The sequence below is a fragment of the Empidonax traillii genome, unplaced genomic scaffold (assembly GCF_003031625.1).
Source record: "Empidonax traillii isolate 1590-97213 ecotype Southwest subspecies unplaced genomic scaffold, ASM303162v1 scaffold329:size853407, whole genome shotgun sequence".
NCBI lineage: Eukaryota > Metazoa > Chordata > Aves > Passeriformes > Tyrannidae > Empidonax > Empidonax traillii.
The window spans coordinates 227,447-246,807 of NW_020955522.1; the positions used below are offsets into that span (position 1 = coordinate 227,447).

Sequence of the window (19,361 nt, forward strand, 5' to 3'; positions counted from 1 at the left end):
TGTAAAAAAAAAAAAAAAATAAAAAAATTCTCATTTCTTATTTACCAAGAAACCCCAACCACTGCCCAGTTAGAATCGATACTACATCATTACTAAAACATGAAAAATGAACCAAGTTCAGAGAAAATAATTAACCAATTAAGAGAATAATTATGTGTTTTTCTTCCCACTCACTAGATGGGACAGACAAAGAAAACAGACATATTAAAAAAGATCGTGTTGCTTCCTAAAGTAGTATGTTAGCCTTTTTGAGATACAGAAAAGCAGTGCTGGGGTGTTCTTTTTCATATCCAGGGATAGATACATGTATAACTGAATTGTTCTGCACTATCTTTGTAGCACAGCTCAGTTATCCCTGGCTTTGGGGAGCTCTGGTAAGAAATAAAGGCATCAGCAAAGCCTGAGCATCTGAATGCTTCAGTTCACGTCATTCCTGGTGCCAGGATTTTGTTTTCATTCTGAGCAGATTCTGTTTGTGCTAGAAGGTTCAGGAGACAGCAAAATGCAGCCAACAAACTCATAAAATAGATCCTGTCAGACAACTACGGCTTCCTTAAAAAAAGCAAGCAAGTAGTTTGGTTGTTTGAATTAGAAAAAAGCAACAGAACACACTGTCTAACTGTAAAGAGCTTTTATTATAATCCTGACATTTGGGCTGCTTCACTTTCTTAATTTTTCATTTTGTCTTTGTCAGTTCTATGCAAATTTAAAGTGGTTTTAAGTCAGTTTTTTTATGAGCAGAGCACGCTTAAGCACAGAGTGGTGTACTCCACGAGGGTGGTGCTCTCATTGCTGTCTGTGACCATCTCTATGCTTCCCTTGGAATTTAAGTCATGTTTTCAAGCTGATCATCCCCTATAAATGGATGGACATCAATGCCTTCTGACCACAGATAAATTTTAAAAGTAACACTGTTAATGAAATTTTAGTATGAATCAATCAGTAAAGTGTTTTGATTGCTATTACATATACGAGGAAAATGCCCTTCTGCAGAAAAGAGACAGAAAATGCAATAATTTATACTGATGAAATAATTTAGGGCAATTTTTAGTTCCTCAGTAGACAAACTTATAGCAGGAAGAGTTTCTTCCACATGTGACAAATATTGATATGTTCTCCTTATAATAGTGTCATTACTGATAATTATTTGTAACATAATCGTACCATTTTTTCTATGAATCAATGTACAGAGGAACATTTGTTATGTGTTCTACCCTTTTTGGTAACTTATATTTTCTGCTGTGATTTAGTCACTTACATTTCTCTCTAGACATACTGAGAGTTCAGACTCCAGTTCTCCTGAGCCTTAACCTTTTGTAAAATGAGGAAAGATAGCACACTATGTCTGTTTCTCACAGGCAGGAAGGCCTAATGACAGACAGAAGCTACTGAGGATCAAAGCTTTTTACTCTCATGCTCTCTTCTTTTTGAGACAAGATATCTCAATTAACTCCAAGCTTCTAACAAGAAGAAAGAAGGAGAAAAAGAGATAATTTCATCAGAGTTTAAAACTTTAGTTTAAGAATCTGTGAATAATGACACATTCTAGAATGCATTACTGTATTTCCATGCCTTAAAAAACAAATTATATTGTTTTCTTGCCAATGCCTGGTTTAGAATTGTTTCATTTCCGAAGCTGATTTTAGTATAGCAAAGACTGTTTTGTCAAACTATTGGCAAATTAAAGTCATAGTTATGTCATAACACAGATATTATATGTAAAAACAAGACACAATGAGACACAGTTCTTCCTCCTGCAGAACTTTGTTTGATGCATGCATGAAAAAAGTAACTTGTCTCTCTGTTTTTCTTGCAGGGGCGAGGGAGAGGGAGGGGTTAATAATTCTAGGTATCAATATCAACAAGAAATTTTTTTTCATGAAAATGTTTCCCAAAGGAAAAAAAAAAAAAAGGGGGTCTGTCATTCAAGTAACAGAATTCAAAAGGTTCCACTGTCACTCATAGACAGCTTCTGGGAGTAAGATGTTAATGGCCCAGCTGCCTCAGCAGCCACGTGCTGTGTGCACTGATGTTCAGACTGGAAGGCGGCAGCCTTAAGGTAAACTGCAAATGAAAGTGGTTTTCTCAGACTCCAGGGGGTCCCATCAAGATTATTTCAAATGAAATATTAAGAGAAGATATTCATAAGTAATAGTTCTAGATGATCTAATAGAGTCAAGGCTTGCAATTACTTGAAACGACTGAGCCACAACAGCGTACGTCATTGCTTCAGAGAGGGTTTGCAGTGCTTATGCCTGTGAAAGAGCAGCACTGAGCACTCCTCAGAGAGACACTAAAAGCCACCAGAAAGTCCTAGAGGGTGTGACAATGAAGCTGAAGAGCTCCAGTACCATGCCAGGGTTATGAAACAACTGGCAGACTGGTGTGCACGACAACTTCAACTCTTCCCTGATGTTGAAATAGGCTCTGCTGAATGCCTGCCCTCCCAGATGACTGCATTATAAAACTTTCTGAGGAAGTGCCAGGAGTACTCAAACCACATCCCAGAGGTATTCAGACACATCTTATTGCATACTTTTAGCTGTCACACACAACAGCAAACTACTGTTTTTGTTGTACAGTAAATACCACTCTCTTCACTACAGAGAAAAGTAAACTTTAAAGTTTAGATGAGTACAATGGGAAAAGTGACCAATTTAATCAGTCATTTATTTTTTACTGTCATAGAGTAGAATCTGCTATACATCCTAATGTATTAGTTTTTATCAGTATTAATCAGACAACATACCAGTCAGTATCTCATCAGTCAGCTTTGCACAGAATGAAGGGTAGAGGGAATCACTAGAATCCATATATAACCACTCTAAGACCTAAAGATTGATCCATCACATATCTGTGGCCAAGCCAAACAGAATAATGTGACAATTTCTAGCAACAGATTTAGGTGCTCTGTTTAACATCTACAACCTTCTTCCTCCTGCTCCTTTCACAAGAAGCATGGATAATGCTGGTTTTCATCTTTTTACTTGTGCAGCATACTGAAGACTTCAGTTTTATAGAACTGGAAATGGTTGCAGAATGGAAGAAAAAAAATTCTTCCTATTATGGATGCATGATCACAGCACATATAACTGTGCCAGAGCTCATCTAACATTGTTCTAATTGAGATTTCTGCTCCCACTGAAGCTGTAACTGCAAAGGCTAGCTCCGTAAGTATCTACCTGAGTCTCAGAGGTGCAAAATTTGCAAAAAGGAAAGTGTCTTTTACAAGACAAGCTGCTGTAGTTGGAAACAGCAGAGAAGTTTATGGGCACCACATAGTCTTTCAATCAGGGCCAAGCACGTATTTTCACGCTGGTATCAATATGGCCACAGTGCTATTAATATTTGAAGTGGATAGGAAGTTCTCTCTGGTACTCCACGTATCATCTGATACATGTACCACAACTCCCATTGCAGTTCAAACCCTCTCCTGCCCTCAAGCACAAACACATTAATATCCTGCCTCAAAACCATTCATGAGAAAACATAATTAAAGAGAGGAGAAGTAAGAATAGAGGAAAGGAATATGAAAAAACTGTAGAGCAGAATTTCTGAACATTTTCTGAACTGTATCTTATGAGCAGGTGCTTATAAATTTCTTGACAGGAATTTTTTATAGTACTTTGTGGGATTGTTTATTTTACACACAAAAGTATACATTTAGTCACAATCAGTTTGCACCCAATTAATCTCTTCAGTATGTGAAGAAAAACTCACTTACTTAAAACCCTGTTTTTATTTTGGAACTTTTTCGTTGAAAAGTAGGTTCAGTCTATGTGATTTCCTTTGTTATGTAGTATAGAACAGACCTCTATATCTAGTGTCAAATACTGCATGAAATGGATATTGAAAACATTGTCTTTTATACAAAATTTAGTTGTCAACACCCAAAAGAGTTAAAGCGGGTTTAACAATCTTTTAATACAAATAAAAGAAGGAATATATGTTGTATGTTAAAACTACGACATCAAGGGAAAAGAACGTTATATAAGAATACTGGAAATTAACAAATCAAGTGAGTGCTAACATTTCCATGCAGGCACATGACTGAAGAATAGTTCCTCACAGCTCCCTGACCATGTAGCCTGACTTCCCAAGAATTTGAATAGGATACACTCTTTTAGAAAACTGACAATCAATAGAATATTTCTTTTTAAATCAATTTAAGAGTCCTGAACAAATTTTTTAAAAGTGTACATTTGTTTGCAGTACCCCTATCAGGATACATAAATATGTGATGTAGAGCAGACACATTTCATTATCAAGGTAATGTTTTTGTACCATTATGTCTCCAACAGGAATTTGTAAATATCTAATAAAAATAGAGTTGTCTTAATTATTTAAGCAGTGTGTAAAATGCTCAGACACCCACATAAGCCCAGTGCCAATTAATAAATCCCATGATTGCTAAATTACTCCTATATTTCCTCTTCAGATCCTGAGACTACAGTAAAAGTAATTTGTCAAAAAAATTGCTTCCATTCCAAGTTACTTCATTATTGCTTTTCTACCATAATGCTGCACTAAAACATATCATCTCTGTGCTTTCCTAATGAAAGAGTAAACTATCCCCTTAGGTGCTCCACTTCCTATGAAAACAAATGAACACAGAACAAAATCATCACAGATAAAAGCATTTATTCCTTTGTCCTTATTGTTATTGTTCCTCATTTCCTTTTTTTTTTTTTTTTTTTTTTTTAATGATGGTATAATTTTAACCTTAATTCAAAATAATTTAAAAAAAAAGTGCCATATTTTTGGATCTTCTTTACTTGATAACTTCTGGCATTCAAAAAAAGGAAAGACAGGTCTGCCAAAAGCCCAAGAATCTTTAAAAGTCTCCAAATATGCTGGAGATATAGATGACACATAAAAGCAGTCATCTACTGCCAAAGGGGATAGAATTCATTGACTTTGGTTTTGCAAGTCTCTGCACTTATTAATGTTTTTATAAAGAATATAATGCTTTTATTGCATTTGGTAATGCATTTAGCGATTCAAAACAAAATGAAGTGAATGGAAGGAGTTCTAGAGGTTTTGGTGAGCTTTGAATGAGACTTTTTTTCTGCACAGATTGTTCCCTGGGGAAAAAACATGCATTGATTAGGCACTGTGCATTAAGGTAACGCAGTCTGAATGCTTTGCAACTGAATAAAATACGGTTGCTATCAATCACTTGACTTAAAATATACCCAAATGTTTTTCTTTATGGCATTAAAAGTAATTCATTTTCTTGGACTTTTGTTGCTAAGGTTTGGTTTACATAAGTATTTTAAGAAGAAAACAACCTAAAAAATGCACAACTAGCACAGCAGAGAACTTATTATTCTTTCAAATGTTTCTTTTGAAAATGCTTTAAAACTTTTTATTCTGTTGATTCAACTGAAGGAGAGCCATTGACAAATAAACAGAATAGCATGAAAATGGTCCCTCATTGCTTTGAAGAACTGTTTTGTAACCTCAATAGTTCTGCACTACTAGACCTTGACACCCTCCCCTTTTACACCCTCAGCTTACACATAGCTGAGACCATAAAATACATAAAGACATATTCGATGTCTAGGTGTCCCTCATGATGCCCAGACAACTCTCAGTCCAGATTTTGATGAGTACATGCTGCTGTTTCGGTCCATGGGTCTCACACTTCCAGCAAGCAAGAATGTTCTGAGCATTGGATGTAGGGTTTGTTACATCAGATTCCTAATTTGGGTAACATAGAGTTTCTGTGCAGAGATGAAGTCCAGCAAACCCTGGGTGCAAGGGATCTCCCTGGCTTATGCACAGGACTCACACAGAAGGCTCAGGGTTTCTTGAGGATTTCGCTACAGATTTGTGGTCACACCGATGGCCCAGCTGGAAACCAGGATTTCTGCTTAGCTGGCTGATGGGCAAGAGCCACTGGTGCAGCTGGGTGCACAAACATTTACACAGCCAAAGTTTCCGAGTGGAAAGTGATGACACAATCAGAGGAATTCAGACACAGCATGTCAGCCTAGGGTAACACTTACACACATGAAAGTGAGGGAAGGGGAACTGATCATAGGATCTCTGCTATTTTGGATCACCGTTCCTGGGAATCCTAGAGATGGATCAGTCAAACTGGAGGAAGAGTATTCCATCTCAGCTTTGTGGGTGAGTTCCTCACCACTCCCTAACACAGCTAGCTAGGGTAAATCTGGTAACAGGATGCCTCTGTAACAAACACAAAATAATTTCATCACTTTAAAAGAGATTGGCACCACAGTGAATATTTCTCGATGATCCTCCCTACACAGAAAATCATTATTTCATGTCCACGAAGGAGGTAGGGTACACTATTGCTCAATTTATGCTAAAAATGTGGAGAAAGAGAACCTTTCTGCATTCTGAAACAGGCACTGTAGGTCACTCTTCCTAGAACAGTAGCTTTGCTGTCATGTAAACTGTCTCATGGTTTATTCCTGCCTTTGGTAAGGAAGAAATTGACTTCACAGAATAATAATTTTAAAAAAGCATATTGATTTTTTTATTACTATGCTGCTGGTATTGGAATTTGACCCCATATTCTTAGCCAGAATTTCAAAATTCTAAAAGCACAGAAAAACTACAGAATTTACAAAAGAAATATAATTATATTTGACTTAGAAGAGACTCTCTAGATGTTTCTCTTATGTGCAGCAAATACGAGCCTCAGATGGAATTAATTTTATTCTTTCATTGTCTTTTCAGCAGTCTCAATCTTATGTTTAATTTTCAACAATGGAATGCCTGATGTCCATGTTGCCATGACCTACTATTATGAAATCTCTGTATCAAAATGAAAGTTGGTTATTAATATGGAAAAGAGCAGTTTTAAACAAACAGAACATTGTCATGCTATCTTATAACAGAGTTGAGAACAATATGCAGGTAATTACTTTTAAACAGTAACACTTAGTCATTTAGATAGTAACTTGGAAACAAACAAAAACCCCTAAGGAATCTTATCACAATTCTTTGCTTTTCTTTAGGTAAAGGAATTATTCCCTTTAAAGCTGGTGAGTTTTGATGCTTGTTTGTTTGTTTGTTTGTTTTTGTGATAAAAGTCTATTAAAATAGAAAAGAACAGAATTAAAGTCTTGGCATGAGACTGGGTAAATTAAAGCTAAAGTTAAACTGCATGATATCGCGGGTGGGGGTTTGTCCCGCGGCAGGACATGAAGGATGAGGAAATTATAACTCCTGTATTCAAATGTAGGCTGCTTTCACAAAGCAAAGCTGCATCTGTTTTTTTTCAGTATTTTTACAAAGATAACTTTCTTGACCTGTCTTATTCTGCTAGATATTCACGTTTGGAGCAATTTTTAAATGGATATTTTATTGGCAGCCTAACTTCCTATGTCTTGGCAATAAGCAGACAGGACTTTAAAAACCATTACTTTTAAAGAGGTATTTTGAGATTTCATATTTGACACTGATTTGATTAAATTCTTTTCTTATTTTTATTTCTAAATGCATTTCAGCTGGACAGATTTTATTATATAAACTATAAAACACAATTTTGGTATTAAGTTACAAATGAGGTTTTAAAACAGCTAAATGCCTGCAACAGCAATAGCAAGAAAAGCTTGCTTCTATGTGTAGGGAATCAGGTACTGGTCATATGGGACCTGTATGGTGCCCATGTTTCTTCAAGTGCCTGATTCATCCGAGGTGGGAGTCAGCTGGCAGATGTGGTAGCATTTACTTAGAACCACATTTTTAAGTCAACTGATGCACCTTCAAAAGTCCCCACAAGGATTAACTAACATATAGAGATCAAAGCTATAAAGTACAGCTCAGCTGAATCACACAGTGAAATTGCAACAGCCAGGTGCAGCCTGACTGAAACAAGTGTGTTGGGTTTTCTGATGAGATACTTCCTCCTAGTGCCTGTGCTGGCAACGGAACTCAGCAGAATAGGAGAAGGTGGAGTATGGGCAGAGCATCACTGTTCTCTGACCACTGCTGAAATAAATGTATTTAATCCTGAGGATGGAGAAAAACTACTCTGATAATCAAATAGCCACAGTCAACAAACTTTGGATCTTCCCATTTCTTCCACTCAGCAAATACTTTTCTACTCAAACAAGACAGAATGCAAAACGGAAAACATTTCAGCTGGATTAAAGGCTATGATAAAAACTCTTTCTAAAGCATTAGTACTTGGGGCATGCTAACACTGTAGAGCCTCTTTTCAGGGTAAGATTCCACAGCAGGAAACGTGGGTGGAAACCTCTGCTACAGTGATTGTACCATCCAGAATTCTTAAGCCAGTTCATCTGTAAGAAACTTGGAATATATCACATGGAGTCATATTGTAGGATCTAGACATAGTTTTCAGTGACTCCAAACTTGTTATCTACAGAGCCTGTATGCTCCTTGCCAAGATTATCTCTTTTTAGGCTTTCTTTTCAGAATGTTCACTGATAATAATGACTGAATTGTCTGAATTAATATTTAATAAATTTTACATTTGAAATTCTGAGTTAATATGTGAGAGACTTTCAATTTGCATGAAAAATTATAAATATTTCCAAATAAAGAAGTGAAGCTGAACCAAATGTTGGAGTCACCAGATTTTTAAGTGATACTTTCTCATTACTAACAAGAGTAACACAATCTGTGCTCTTTTTGAAGTTGCCCTGTATGTACTCCACTTGAGCAAATTGCGGTGTTTGGAATGAGACTAAATGTGATACTGAGGGTAACAGCATGATTTCTTGAAATGGATCATGGTATACACAAACACTCAAAATTTGTGCTTTTCATTGATGCTATGACCCCACTCCCAGTGATGCTGTAAAAGTACTCTTCAGGAGTATATCTCATAACTCCTTAGACTATTGCAAACTGACCTACCTCTGAGCTCTCTTCCAGAAAATTGTACAAAACCTGAGCACGCACATGAAATTCTGCTGGGAATGCTATCATCAGAAGCATTTGAGCTGTGCCTTTGCTGAAAAGAGCTGTCAGCCTGACTAAACAAAAAACATAGTCTGTAATCGGTAAATCCATCTACAGCATCTGGCCAGGATTAAAAAGACCACAAAATTTGAATGAGAGGATATTTTTGTGCATAGACAGGATGAAGATCTTCATATGACACTTGAATGAGCACATGGATAAATTCTGCTGTGAAACAAAGACATCAGCAGTTCTGTACTGAAAAGGTTCTCCAGAGAAATCTTCTAGGAATATGCATGCTACATATATGTATTTGACATGTATTTTTGGGGGGTATATTTATATATCCTTTGGACTAAGGGCCATATCTAGTAAGATCAAGATATGTGAGAGTCTTACAGTCCACAGAAGATCAGACAGTGTTTTTAAAGTCCCCAGTCTGAGAGAAATCCAGTCAGGTATCTAAATACTTCAGGAAATCTGGTTTCTAAATACTGGAAACTAAGCGTCAAAACTAGTGGAAGCTCATTAAAAATCCACACTGCTGAACTGTCCAGCCATCCCACAAAACAGCAGCAATTTCTGTTAATACAAATGCAAGGGTATTGCAACAATTTAACATCACACTGTTACTCCATTCTCGTGTATCCTTATGAGATGCCTATTTACACAGACTTTTCAGAAATTTAAAAATGTAGCACAAATATTTCTCATTAATAACAAATTTGTGGTAGAAAATTATTTCCTTACTTTTGGGAGGGAAGCTCTCGATCCTGAGCTTTGTGTGGTCATTGTCAAAACTGTGGTGATACCCAGTGCAACTCTGGCTGGAGCAGCATCCATGTTGATCCAGAAAGAAACCCAGGATAAAATGACAATCAGCAGGCTAGGAATGTACATCTGGATTAAATAGTATCCCATCTGACGCTCCAAATGAAACTTGACTTCAATGCATGTAAACTTTCCTAGAACATGAAATTACTTTCATAAATGCTTTTTGCACATTTTTTCTTGTTTTCTGAACATAAATTAGATGCACGGCCTGTTTCCTAAACTAACACTATAAGCAGGTCTTGATACATAAATGCCAGATAGCCACTTGTTGCATGCTAATTTGGGGAAAACATGGCACAGCTGAAGCAATTTGTGCCCAGTTCTTCATATTAACTGAGAAAATTAATACTAGCACAATTGCTGTACCTCCAGACAATGTAACATAATATTACTTTTCTCAAAACTTAGCAAGCTTTTACTTCAGTCAACTATTATGTTTAGTATTAAAAGGAGACAGCATTTTTGTCTTTTAATGACAGCAGATTAAGCAACCATATTTGAACAGACAAATTGTAAAACTAGTAGTGTTACAGTCCTATGGTAGATCACACTCCTCCTCATTCGGTTCGTGTCATTTGCCTGTGTCTGTGGATTACATCTCACAGGAGAATCAACTCAAACTCTACTTTGAATTTTGCTAAAATTCTGACTTCCGAAAACCTGAAACAATCTCTCATGGGAGGTGAGTGATTCTTCAAAAAAACAGACAGCTGCTCCACAGCAGTCGTGGAGGGCAGAAGTTTGGGATAGCCTGACAGCGGAGCTAGTTGTGTAGCAGAGGATGCTGAGCCCTGAGTAGCAACAACTCATCAGTTACTAATGAAGTCACTCTGCGCTGCTCTCAGAATTACTGTGGTTTAGACACTGTGAGGGCTCTCGCTCTCCAGGCTGACTGTAAGAGCCTATCATTCCTGAAGTGTCATGCTAATGGTTTCAAAAGATCCCTTTTTTGTGTTGGTGGGTCAAATGCATGAAGACACACTGTTCCTCATACACCCTTTCAGGGGAAATTAGATTGTTTTCTCCTATTTTGATGTACCTGTATTTTCCTGCCAGTCTACAATGTTGAATGGTGGGGCTCAAGAGTTGGCACAAAGGACAATGCAGAGGCTGTTGGACAAAGAGAGGAGTGCAGACAAACTGAATAATATCTTTTGACAGGACCAGAAGTTCTAAAATGAGTGACTGGACCTGTGACTCAAAAGGCAGATGCTGAGATCTGGGTAAGGGCTGTTCCTGACCAGTCTGCCCACACAGAAGGAGTCTGGAAAAGGGATATGGGTGGCCACGTGTGACAGCAATGGCATGAGAGTAACCCAGTATGTCAAAGGTTCTCCAGACTCTTGTACCACAGCCTGGACAGTGAGTTTAGGAGAAGGCTGAGTAATAGATTTTATCCACATTTTAATTTCACACTAAACCTGAAGGAGTATACTACAAAGAAGACAGTAATGGGAATGCCAATCACAAAGTTTTCCTTCCTTGGTACTTTGGGCTCTAAAATGAGAAGCTGCACTTATAAAAATTAAAAACAATAGATCTCTTTTCATAAGAAACAAATGTGACTTTAGTAGAGGCAGAACCTCTCACATTGTATTATTTCACAGAGTGAAACAAATGTATTTGATGCAACCAGATCAGCTCTTATGCTGAAATGATGAAAAAGCTATTTTAGATGAGAAGGATTATATTTAATCTCAGAAAGCACCCAGAAAACTGTTCTCTAAATGCTGTCCATATTAAATAAACTCCCAGCAGCTAAATCAAAATTTTAACAGAGTCCTCTCTTCTCTGTAAAGCTAAAGACAGAAAACATAGAATTAGGAACTTCTTAGCAGCAAGTGTAAGAAAAAACAATAGACTATTAAACAAAAATTTAATCTCCCAACATTTCATATCTGTACACTATTCAGATCAGCAATGAAAACACTGTCCTTTCACATGCTAGATCTCATAAATTAGACCACACATAAAAACTGGTGAAAATTTTATATTTTTCCTCATTGGTAATTTGATATGCTGGAGAAATAAATCAGGTTCAGAAAAATCAGTACTTTAAAAGTGATTCATCAATATTTACTGAAAGAGTTAGTTTGTTAAAAAATTTCATTTTAAGGATATCAACACAACATTTTAAATCATTTGATGATTTAAAGGATATTAGAATAGCTTTAATGAAATTAAAGAAAATTTGGAAACAAAACCTCTCAAACTAAAACTAAAAGGAGAAAATTTCTCTCTTTTCAAATTTAAAAAATGCATAGCTGAATTAAATTTTATTTTCAATTTGTTTTTTTATTTTACCCATATTTTCCCTTCAAAAATCAACAAGAGACACTGAAGAAATTGATAGAAAAAAATAGAATAATGCTCACCAGTGTTGTAATGCTTTGTGCAATAACCAAGTTCTTTATCTTCTTTCAAAATAAACTGTGGCAAGGTTAAACCCTCTGCAACCTGCACAGGTCCATCACTTAGCCACTCAAATATTAGGTCATTCATGGTATATCCAACTGCAAAAAAGAAATTAGGCTTTATTAGATGACAGCTGACCAGAAAACATAAAAAGCCACTGTTATTATGCCTGAGAAGCATTTCTTCTATTACAAAATATATTATCTCAGTTATATTTTCAAACTGTCTGATTAACAACAGCACTATTCCTGTTAGTTGCCAGTTGTTATTACTACACTATTACTTTATTAAAAGTAACAAGTAAACATGATATGTTCTGAAATACTGCCCTGGTTTGCCACTAAAAAGTAATTTTGTTGGCCCATACAAGATGATGTTTACGTCTGAACTGAAGTTTCTCTGTGTCTACGTATAAGCCTGCATTTTGCTTTATTTTCATCATTATTTGATGATGGAGTTGGTGTGCCCCAACAAAACAAGGAATTCTAGGCTGCAAAATGCTGGTCCCTTATTGAAAAGGAAATGGCAACTTTTGTAAACTTGTGAACCTATCACTGAGAGGCGTGGAGGGAAAAGAAAGGCAACGACTCACTGAAATGTCCTCGTCACTGGACTGCCACATCTTCATGGACAAATTAAATAAGCTGTGTCGACCTCATGAAATTCAACAAGGGCAAGTCTGAGATTCTGCCCATGGGTCGGGGCAATCCCAAGCACAAATACACGTTGGTTGGAGAGTGGACTGAGAGCAGCCCTAGGGAGAAGGACTTGGGGGTGCTGGTGGATGAGAGGCTGGACATGACCCAGCAGTGTATATGTGCAGCCCAGAAAGCCAACTGTATATTGGGCTGCACCAAAACCAGCATGACCAGAAAGTCAAGGGAGGTGACTGCCCTCCCTACTCCAGCTCTGGGGCCCCCGGCATAAGAATCCCATAGTCCCGTTAGAGTGAGTCTAGAGGAGGGGAACAAAAGTGATCAGATGTCTGGAGCACCTCATCTGTGAAGACAGGCTGAAAAGAGTTGGGGTTGTTCAGCCTGGAGAAGAGAAGGCTCTGTGGAGATCTCAGAGCAGCCTACTAATTCCTAAAGGGGGCTGCAAGAGAGCTGGAGAAGCCTTTTTGCAGTGATAAGGGGTAATGGCTTAAACATGAAAGACAGTAGGTTTAGATTAGACATTACAAAGAAATCCTTTACTGTGAGGGTGGCGAAACACTGGAACAGGTTGCCCAGAGAAGCTGTGGATGCTCCATCCCTGGAAGTATTCAGAGCCAGGTTAGATGGGGTTTGAACAATCTGGTCCAGTGAAAGGTGCCCCTGTTTAATGCAGGGGGATTGGAGCTAGATAATTTTTAAGGACTTTTTCAGCCTAAACCAGACTATGATTCTGTGATTTTCTGGGCACAAAGGCATGTGGCAGCCCACAGTTCATACCCATACAGCTAAACCCCTTCTCCCCTCACTACAAAAAACCCTCAAGGTAGAGTGGTACCTACTGAATATTTGGAATGATCACTTGTATATACCATTATCTGAGCAAATCCTGGTTTTGCCTGACTGTTACCCGGTTCAATTGAAATGGTGCTGTGGTGTGTGCTGATACTCCAGTCCATGCCTTGGCTGTGTTTAGCTTACTACATTAAGTATATTAATAGGACCACTGTTTAACTGGGTCATAGTGAATCCCTGGCTATGTAAGAATTGTTTTCACTTTCCCGATATTTAAAAATTTCCCCCATGCAGCACTGTGTTGTTTACCCCTGGAAGGGATGCAGCTCTGATGGGTGAGGTGATGTGACTCAGGAGAGGGAAAGGGAAGAGACCAGGAAAAGCACAGAACAGGGGACCCACACGTTATGCTGATCAACAGTTAAAGCACTGTTCCTCCATTATTTTTCTGTACAAATTAGAAATATTGAGTCTTATCACATAAATGTGACAACATAGATACTATCTAACCTCCAAATGTTAGGATAAAATAGTGTTATTTGATAGATAAAGCAATTGGACACTCACAGCTCTCTAGCTGCATTGTACATGTCTGCACATCCATAGGAAAATTCTTCAGGTCCATGGGACAGGATAAGGTTAAAGTAAGCCTAAAATTGGAGGGGGATAAAATAAAGAAGAAAATGTTAGACATCTACAGGCTTTATCTAAAGCCCCATATTTAGAGTTTAAAAGGATCAGTATAAAATCCTAGCACCTCAGAGGCTGGGCTCATCTCCCCTGGGAGCTTTTCAGCACATAAGAGCTGTGAAGATCGAGTTTGTGAGCAAACTGGGCACTCTCAGCCTGCGCTGGCTGAGCTGAGCACAGAGGAGACAACATCAGGATAGCAAGACATGTTCTCCACTAATGTACCAGTGAATGTTTTATGTACAATATGGAACGAAATAATACAAAAGCTGTAATGACTGATCATGGGACACAGGTTTTTAAGCTTTATTTTGGAAAAGCAAAAGAAGAAAACAACAACTATGGGGTTTTTTCAACAGAGTGCTTTTGTTGTGTACAAGTCCCATTTCCAACCCTACGTTCTTACTGCTGAGCCACTAAAAGAAAGAAAAAACCATCATACAGTAAAAGCTAAAATCACATCACATTTAAGGAGTGCAGATAGAAGAAAGTAAGCCTAAAGGAAAAAAAATCATACAAAATATATCTGTCTTTTAATTTTTCAGTTGTTATTGTCCCAGATAAAGCATAACTTCACTTGAATGGGAATACTTTTAATGTTTCTTTTTTTCTTCTTGTTTTTAGCTTTCCACATTTAAGTGAAATCTACTTCAAGACTTCTGCTTTATTTCTTTTATTTTTTTGTTTGAGGAGAAAAAAACATTTTTAGCAAACCAGTAGGATGGCATAATTACAGACAACTAGCTGCTTTGAAAAACAGAAGGTTAGGATTTTGGTTTAAATCATATTTTAAAAATATGCTTTTATTTCAGATTACCTTCAGCACAAAAAAACACTTCGACACAAAGAAAGCAAATAAAAATATCCCTCTGTGCCTATTTATCATTAAGGACAATAAAAAGATTGTCTGATCTGAAGGGAAACTGAAATATTAACACAGTACAATGAGAATAAATTTTTAATTATGTCAGTGAACCCACGGGCCAGCTGTTTGAAAATATAACCTTGAAACTATGTTTTCTCATGGAAAAATGTGATCTCTATGGAGAAAAACTTGACTGAGTTCTGTCTCCCATGGTGATATTGTAGTTCTTACCATATATAGCTGATTCAAGCCTTTTCAGTCTGTTTCTTCACCATGCCAATTTTTGGGGATGGCCTGACTGGACTTCTAGACCTACTGTCCTGTCATAAAATCACTATGACAAAAAGATGATATTTAGGTAGCTGAGATCCAAATTGTCTCAGCCAGATCAAAGATCACATTCAACATTGCATAGAAAGCCACATTATTTTCATTCTGACACAGTCTTCAGTGAACAAGATGACAGTATCAGGAAATTAGAGATCAGTTGTATGAATTAGTGAAGGGCACTGAGACGAACAAAAGTATTCCTCTCAATATCATCATAGTAAATAAACTCCCATTTAACCTATGGGAGCAAATACCATAACCTTAAAAAAAAATTGTCATCTAGAGAAAAAAGCATATCTAGTAGACATATAAATGTCATTGAAAATCTGTCCTTTCCTCATTTAAATACTGTAGGTGCCCTGCAAATGATAACTAGTCTCATTTTTACTAGGTAATTTCCTGAATTAAAGATTGAGCTAATTAATTAAATTGCTAATCCCCAGTATTAACAAAACATTGGTTTTGCCTTATTTTCTGAAACATTGCTATATCAAACTCTCTTCCTTCTTTTCAGTCTTCTTCTAAACATGGCTTAGATGTTTTAAGTTCCTTTCAAACATGCCTTCATGCAAATATGCCATTTGTTGCATTCATTGAAGCAGGCATGGCATATCCACCCCTCAGATTTTACTGACTATGGGATGTCAGGACTGCACACTGACTTTGTTTCCTTTCCCCTTACTCCCCTTCTGCTCCAAAGAAATTCAAATAGTTTGGGATTTAACTACATACATGGTTAGAGAGATCTCTTGTTATTTTAATATCAAACTCATGAGGAAAAAGAATACATCCAATCGCAGTTTTTAAGCCTCACAGGGAAAAATTGATACTAGGTAGATATATCTTCCTTTTTTTTTTTTTTTTTTTTTCCTAGAGGTGAGATGAGAAAACGTTCATTATGTAGGTCCATACAAAGCCTGGTGTCCTATTTTCACTTCCTAATCACTGGTGTCTTTCAGGAAGACTGAACTATTCTCTTCTCATCTTAACAAATGAAAAATAATTTCTGTTCACTGTGTTAATGAGGTTAGCTCAAGAGATCATGCCCTTATAGCTTTACCTCTACCTGTTGTTCATCTCAGCAGATTAACCATTCATAGTTAACATCTTTGCCTCCATAATCCCTTTTACTAGGAGTAATGCAAGTGTTGAAACAAATGTTTATAGCCTGGTATCATCCACAGATCCACTGATTTTCAACAAGATTCATGGGTAGGCTTCATGAATGAAGATCTGAGAAATGAGATCAACGAGATTACTACATGCTAAATGTTCAGCTGCTGGAGTCCAAAACAGATCCACTGAAGTCCATCGTCATGTATCAGTTTATACCAGTTGACTACTTTCCAGTAAAAATAGGATACTGCAAGTGTTTCCAAACCCTGGTTCCATGGCACTACTTATATATTTACATAAATAAGGACACAGGATCAGAAATGGAAAGAGTTAGGTAGATATAGGTACCCACACTGCCGATAACAAGTGCAATTGACAGAAAATGTTTCAGCAAAATGAATGTCTTCACACTTGGTAAATTCAAGAAGGGTCCCTGAAGATTTGGTGCAAAGAGCAGATTTAATGGGGAACTACAATGATGAACAGTTTAATAATTATTAAAATGGAATAAACTGCTATAGAACAATTATTTTATTTTTCAGGCACCCCACCACCAAGTCATTTGAGATACATAAATAACAGATTTGGTGGCATAGAACCATAAAACACTGATGGGAAGTGCTTTATGAACCATCTGTACAACTGAAAGAAGAAGCAGCTGATCATGGACTTCATTTTGACTTCAGCTACCTGAGCACCCTTTTCTCCCTGCTAGCCAGACTCGGGTGGCACAGCTGGCTTACAGAAAGCTCTGGGGTTGGGTACATTATGTTTTCCAGCTGAGCAGAGAGGGCTCATGAGGGAGCAGGAGAGAGTCACGTCTCCAGCGCCTCAGCACTCCAGGCACAATGCCAGGGACAGCAAGCTGCCTCTGAGGAGAGGAAAAGCTGCTCTCTTCTTTCCCTCCCTACCCCACAGCCAAGGAAGAATCAAGCCCTGGAATAGAGCAAATAGAGTATGAACAGAACAAAATGCAGAATCAGAGCCAGAAAACAAAGAATGAACAATTAGCTGTCACTGTGACAAAAATAATAAATAAATCAATCAATAATATTACTGAATAACACTGTAGCAGAGACTGGGCTGTGATCCAAGTACTCCAGGGCAGCATTGTCTGTCTTAAGCTTTGGACCCTCTTCCTGAGGATTCCCTCATACACCAGCTAAGTCCTTATCAGCAGCATCTGCTGAGACCTTAAAGGCCTTCCAAGTGCAGCAAGCACTGCTGGGACTTCTTCACTCAGTATTTCATTCAACCCCCCCTCTTTCATTCCCTGGTTTCATTATAATGTCCTGATAAATCACTCAGACTTGGATTGTGGGCCTGTGTCTCTTCCCACCTCAGCTCAAAATCTTTAATTTCTGGTTGCCCCAGGAATCCCCTGACAGCATCGCTCAGAGGTCTGCATTCCCTACTTTCTGCAGACAGAAGATAAAAGCCCTGCAGGCTTCCTTTGTCACAGAAGCCAAAATAAGGCATCCCATGGGGAAAAAAAATAAATAGCCTGACAACATGTTATTAATCAGAAACCCTCATGCTGGTGATCTTTAACACCTGAACATCTTGTTTTGCAACATAAGTGTCTTTTCCTGGCGTGAGCAGCCATGGCCTCAGGTGGGCCAGCAGCAGAGCTCAGCACGGGCACTGCTGCTGTCCCAAATGTAGCTGCTGTAGCCAGACATCATCTTCTGAGATAAAGGTAGTGGAGGGTGTGACACACATGTGCAGCCAAGGGGGCTCAGAGGTATTTCTGTGCAGTGCAATCAAGTCCTGAACTCAGTAGTGGGACTGAGATACTGTGTCTCCTGTTCATCCTTTGCCCATTCCCACCTTTGTCCTATTTTTTCTGGCCTGGACATGCTTTTCCCACCTGCTCCAGTGTCTGTCCATCTACCCTACATTTCTCCCAGAGTCACCTACATGACACAGAGCCCAGACTCTTCCCCTTGCATCCTGGTCTGCCCTTGTACCCTTTCCCCCTATTTTTTCCTGTTGCCCAGTTCCTGTCAAATGCCACTCCTACCTCGAGGGTATTAAGTCTCGAGGCCAGTCTGCCCTTTGACAACTAACTTCTAAAGCAGTAAAGGGTAAGAATCTTGCATCAGAAAACAACAACAACAACAACAACAAAGAAATAAATTCAATAAGAGAAAAATGTTTGTAAATAGACTATTCTCAAGATGATTTCCAATCTCATTCTTTCACTCGTGGGTTTTCAAGGCTGGGGCTCAAAACCATCACACCGCTTCTCTGATAATCTCACAATGCTAAAAAGATGCGTCAGAGCATTACACAGACACACTGCTTGTGAATTGTCCACAACACAAATCTGAGGTAATGAACTGCTAGTACTGTTTCAAGTCTTAGGGAATTGGGTTTACACCTGACATAATCCAAGAATACTTTTTTTAATATAAATTTAAGAGAATATGCAATTTTAACTGAGACTTGACATATTGCCCAGTCTGCAGCAACTGTCAGACTGTATTCTAACCCACTTCTTTACAAACAGCTATCACATCATAGCCTGATGTTCTGCAACGCACACAAACTTCCCTTAATCTAACTGACTTCTCACCTCAGAGAAGGACACTGATCCCACATGAGAAATGCCCTGTGGATCACAATACAAGCCATCTGATGACAGGGGAATATCCTTTTCATTAGTTATCCTGCAAGAGTGGTTGTCTGTGCATGGGCTACAGAACAACAGCCTTCTCACAGAGTTTTTTCTAATGATAAATAACTAGGATCAG

At 37.9% G+C, this 19,361-nt stretch overlaps 1 protein-coding gene across 8 annotated transcripts in view; it reads right to left on the minus strand.

Annotated features, from left to right (window-relative positions):
• The window catches only part of GLRA2 (glycine receptor alpha 2), a 124,733-nt gene that overhangs the window by 65,200 nt on the left and 40,172 nt on the right, over positions 1 to 19,361 (minus strand). For 7 of the 8 annotated variants that reach the window (XM_027891741.1, XM_027891737.1, XM_027891739.1 and 4 more), the window contains 3 exons: positions 14,172 to 14,254; positions 12,117 to 12,254; positions 9,658 to 9,872 (listed from right to left, as the gene is read on the minus strand). In XM_027891741.1, the coding sequence (XP_027747542.1) occupies positions 9,658 to 9,872; positions 12,117 to 12,254; positions 14,172 to 14,254 (436 nt within the window). The remainder of the gene's footprint in view (positions 1 to 9,657; positions 9,873 to 12,116; positions 12,255 to 14,171; positions 14,255 to 19,361) is intronic. The other variant, XM_027891740.1, reaches the window with a different exon arrangement.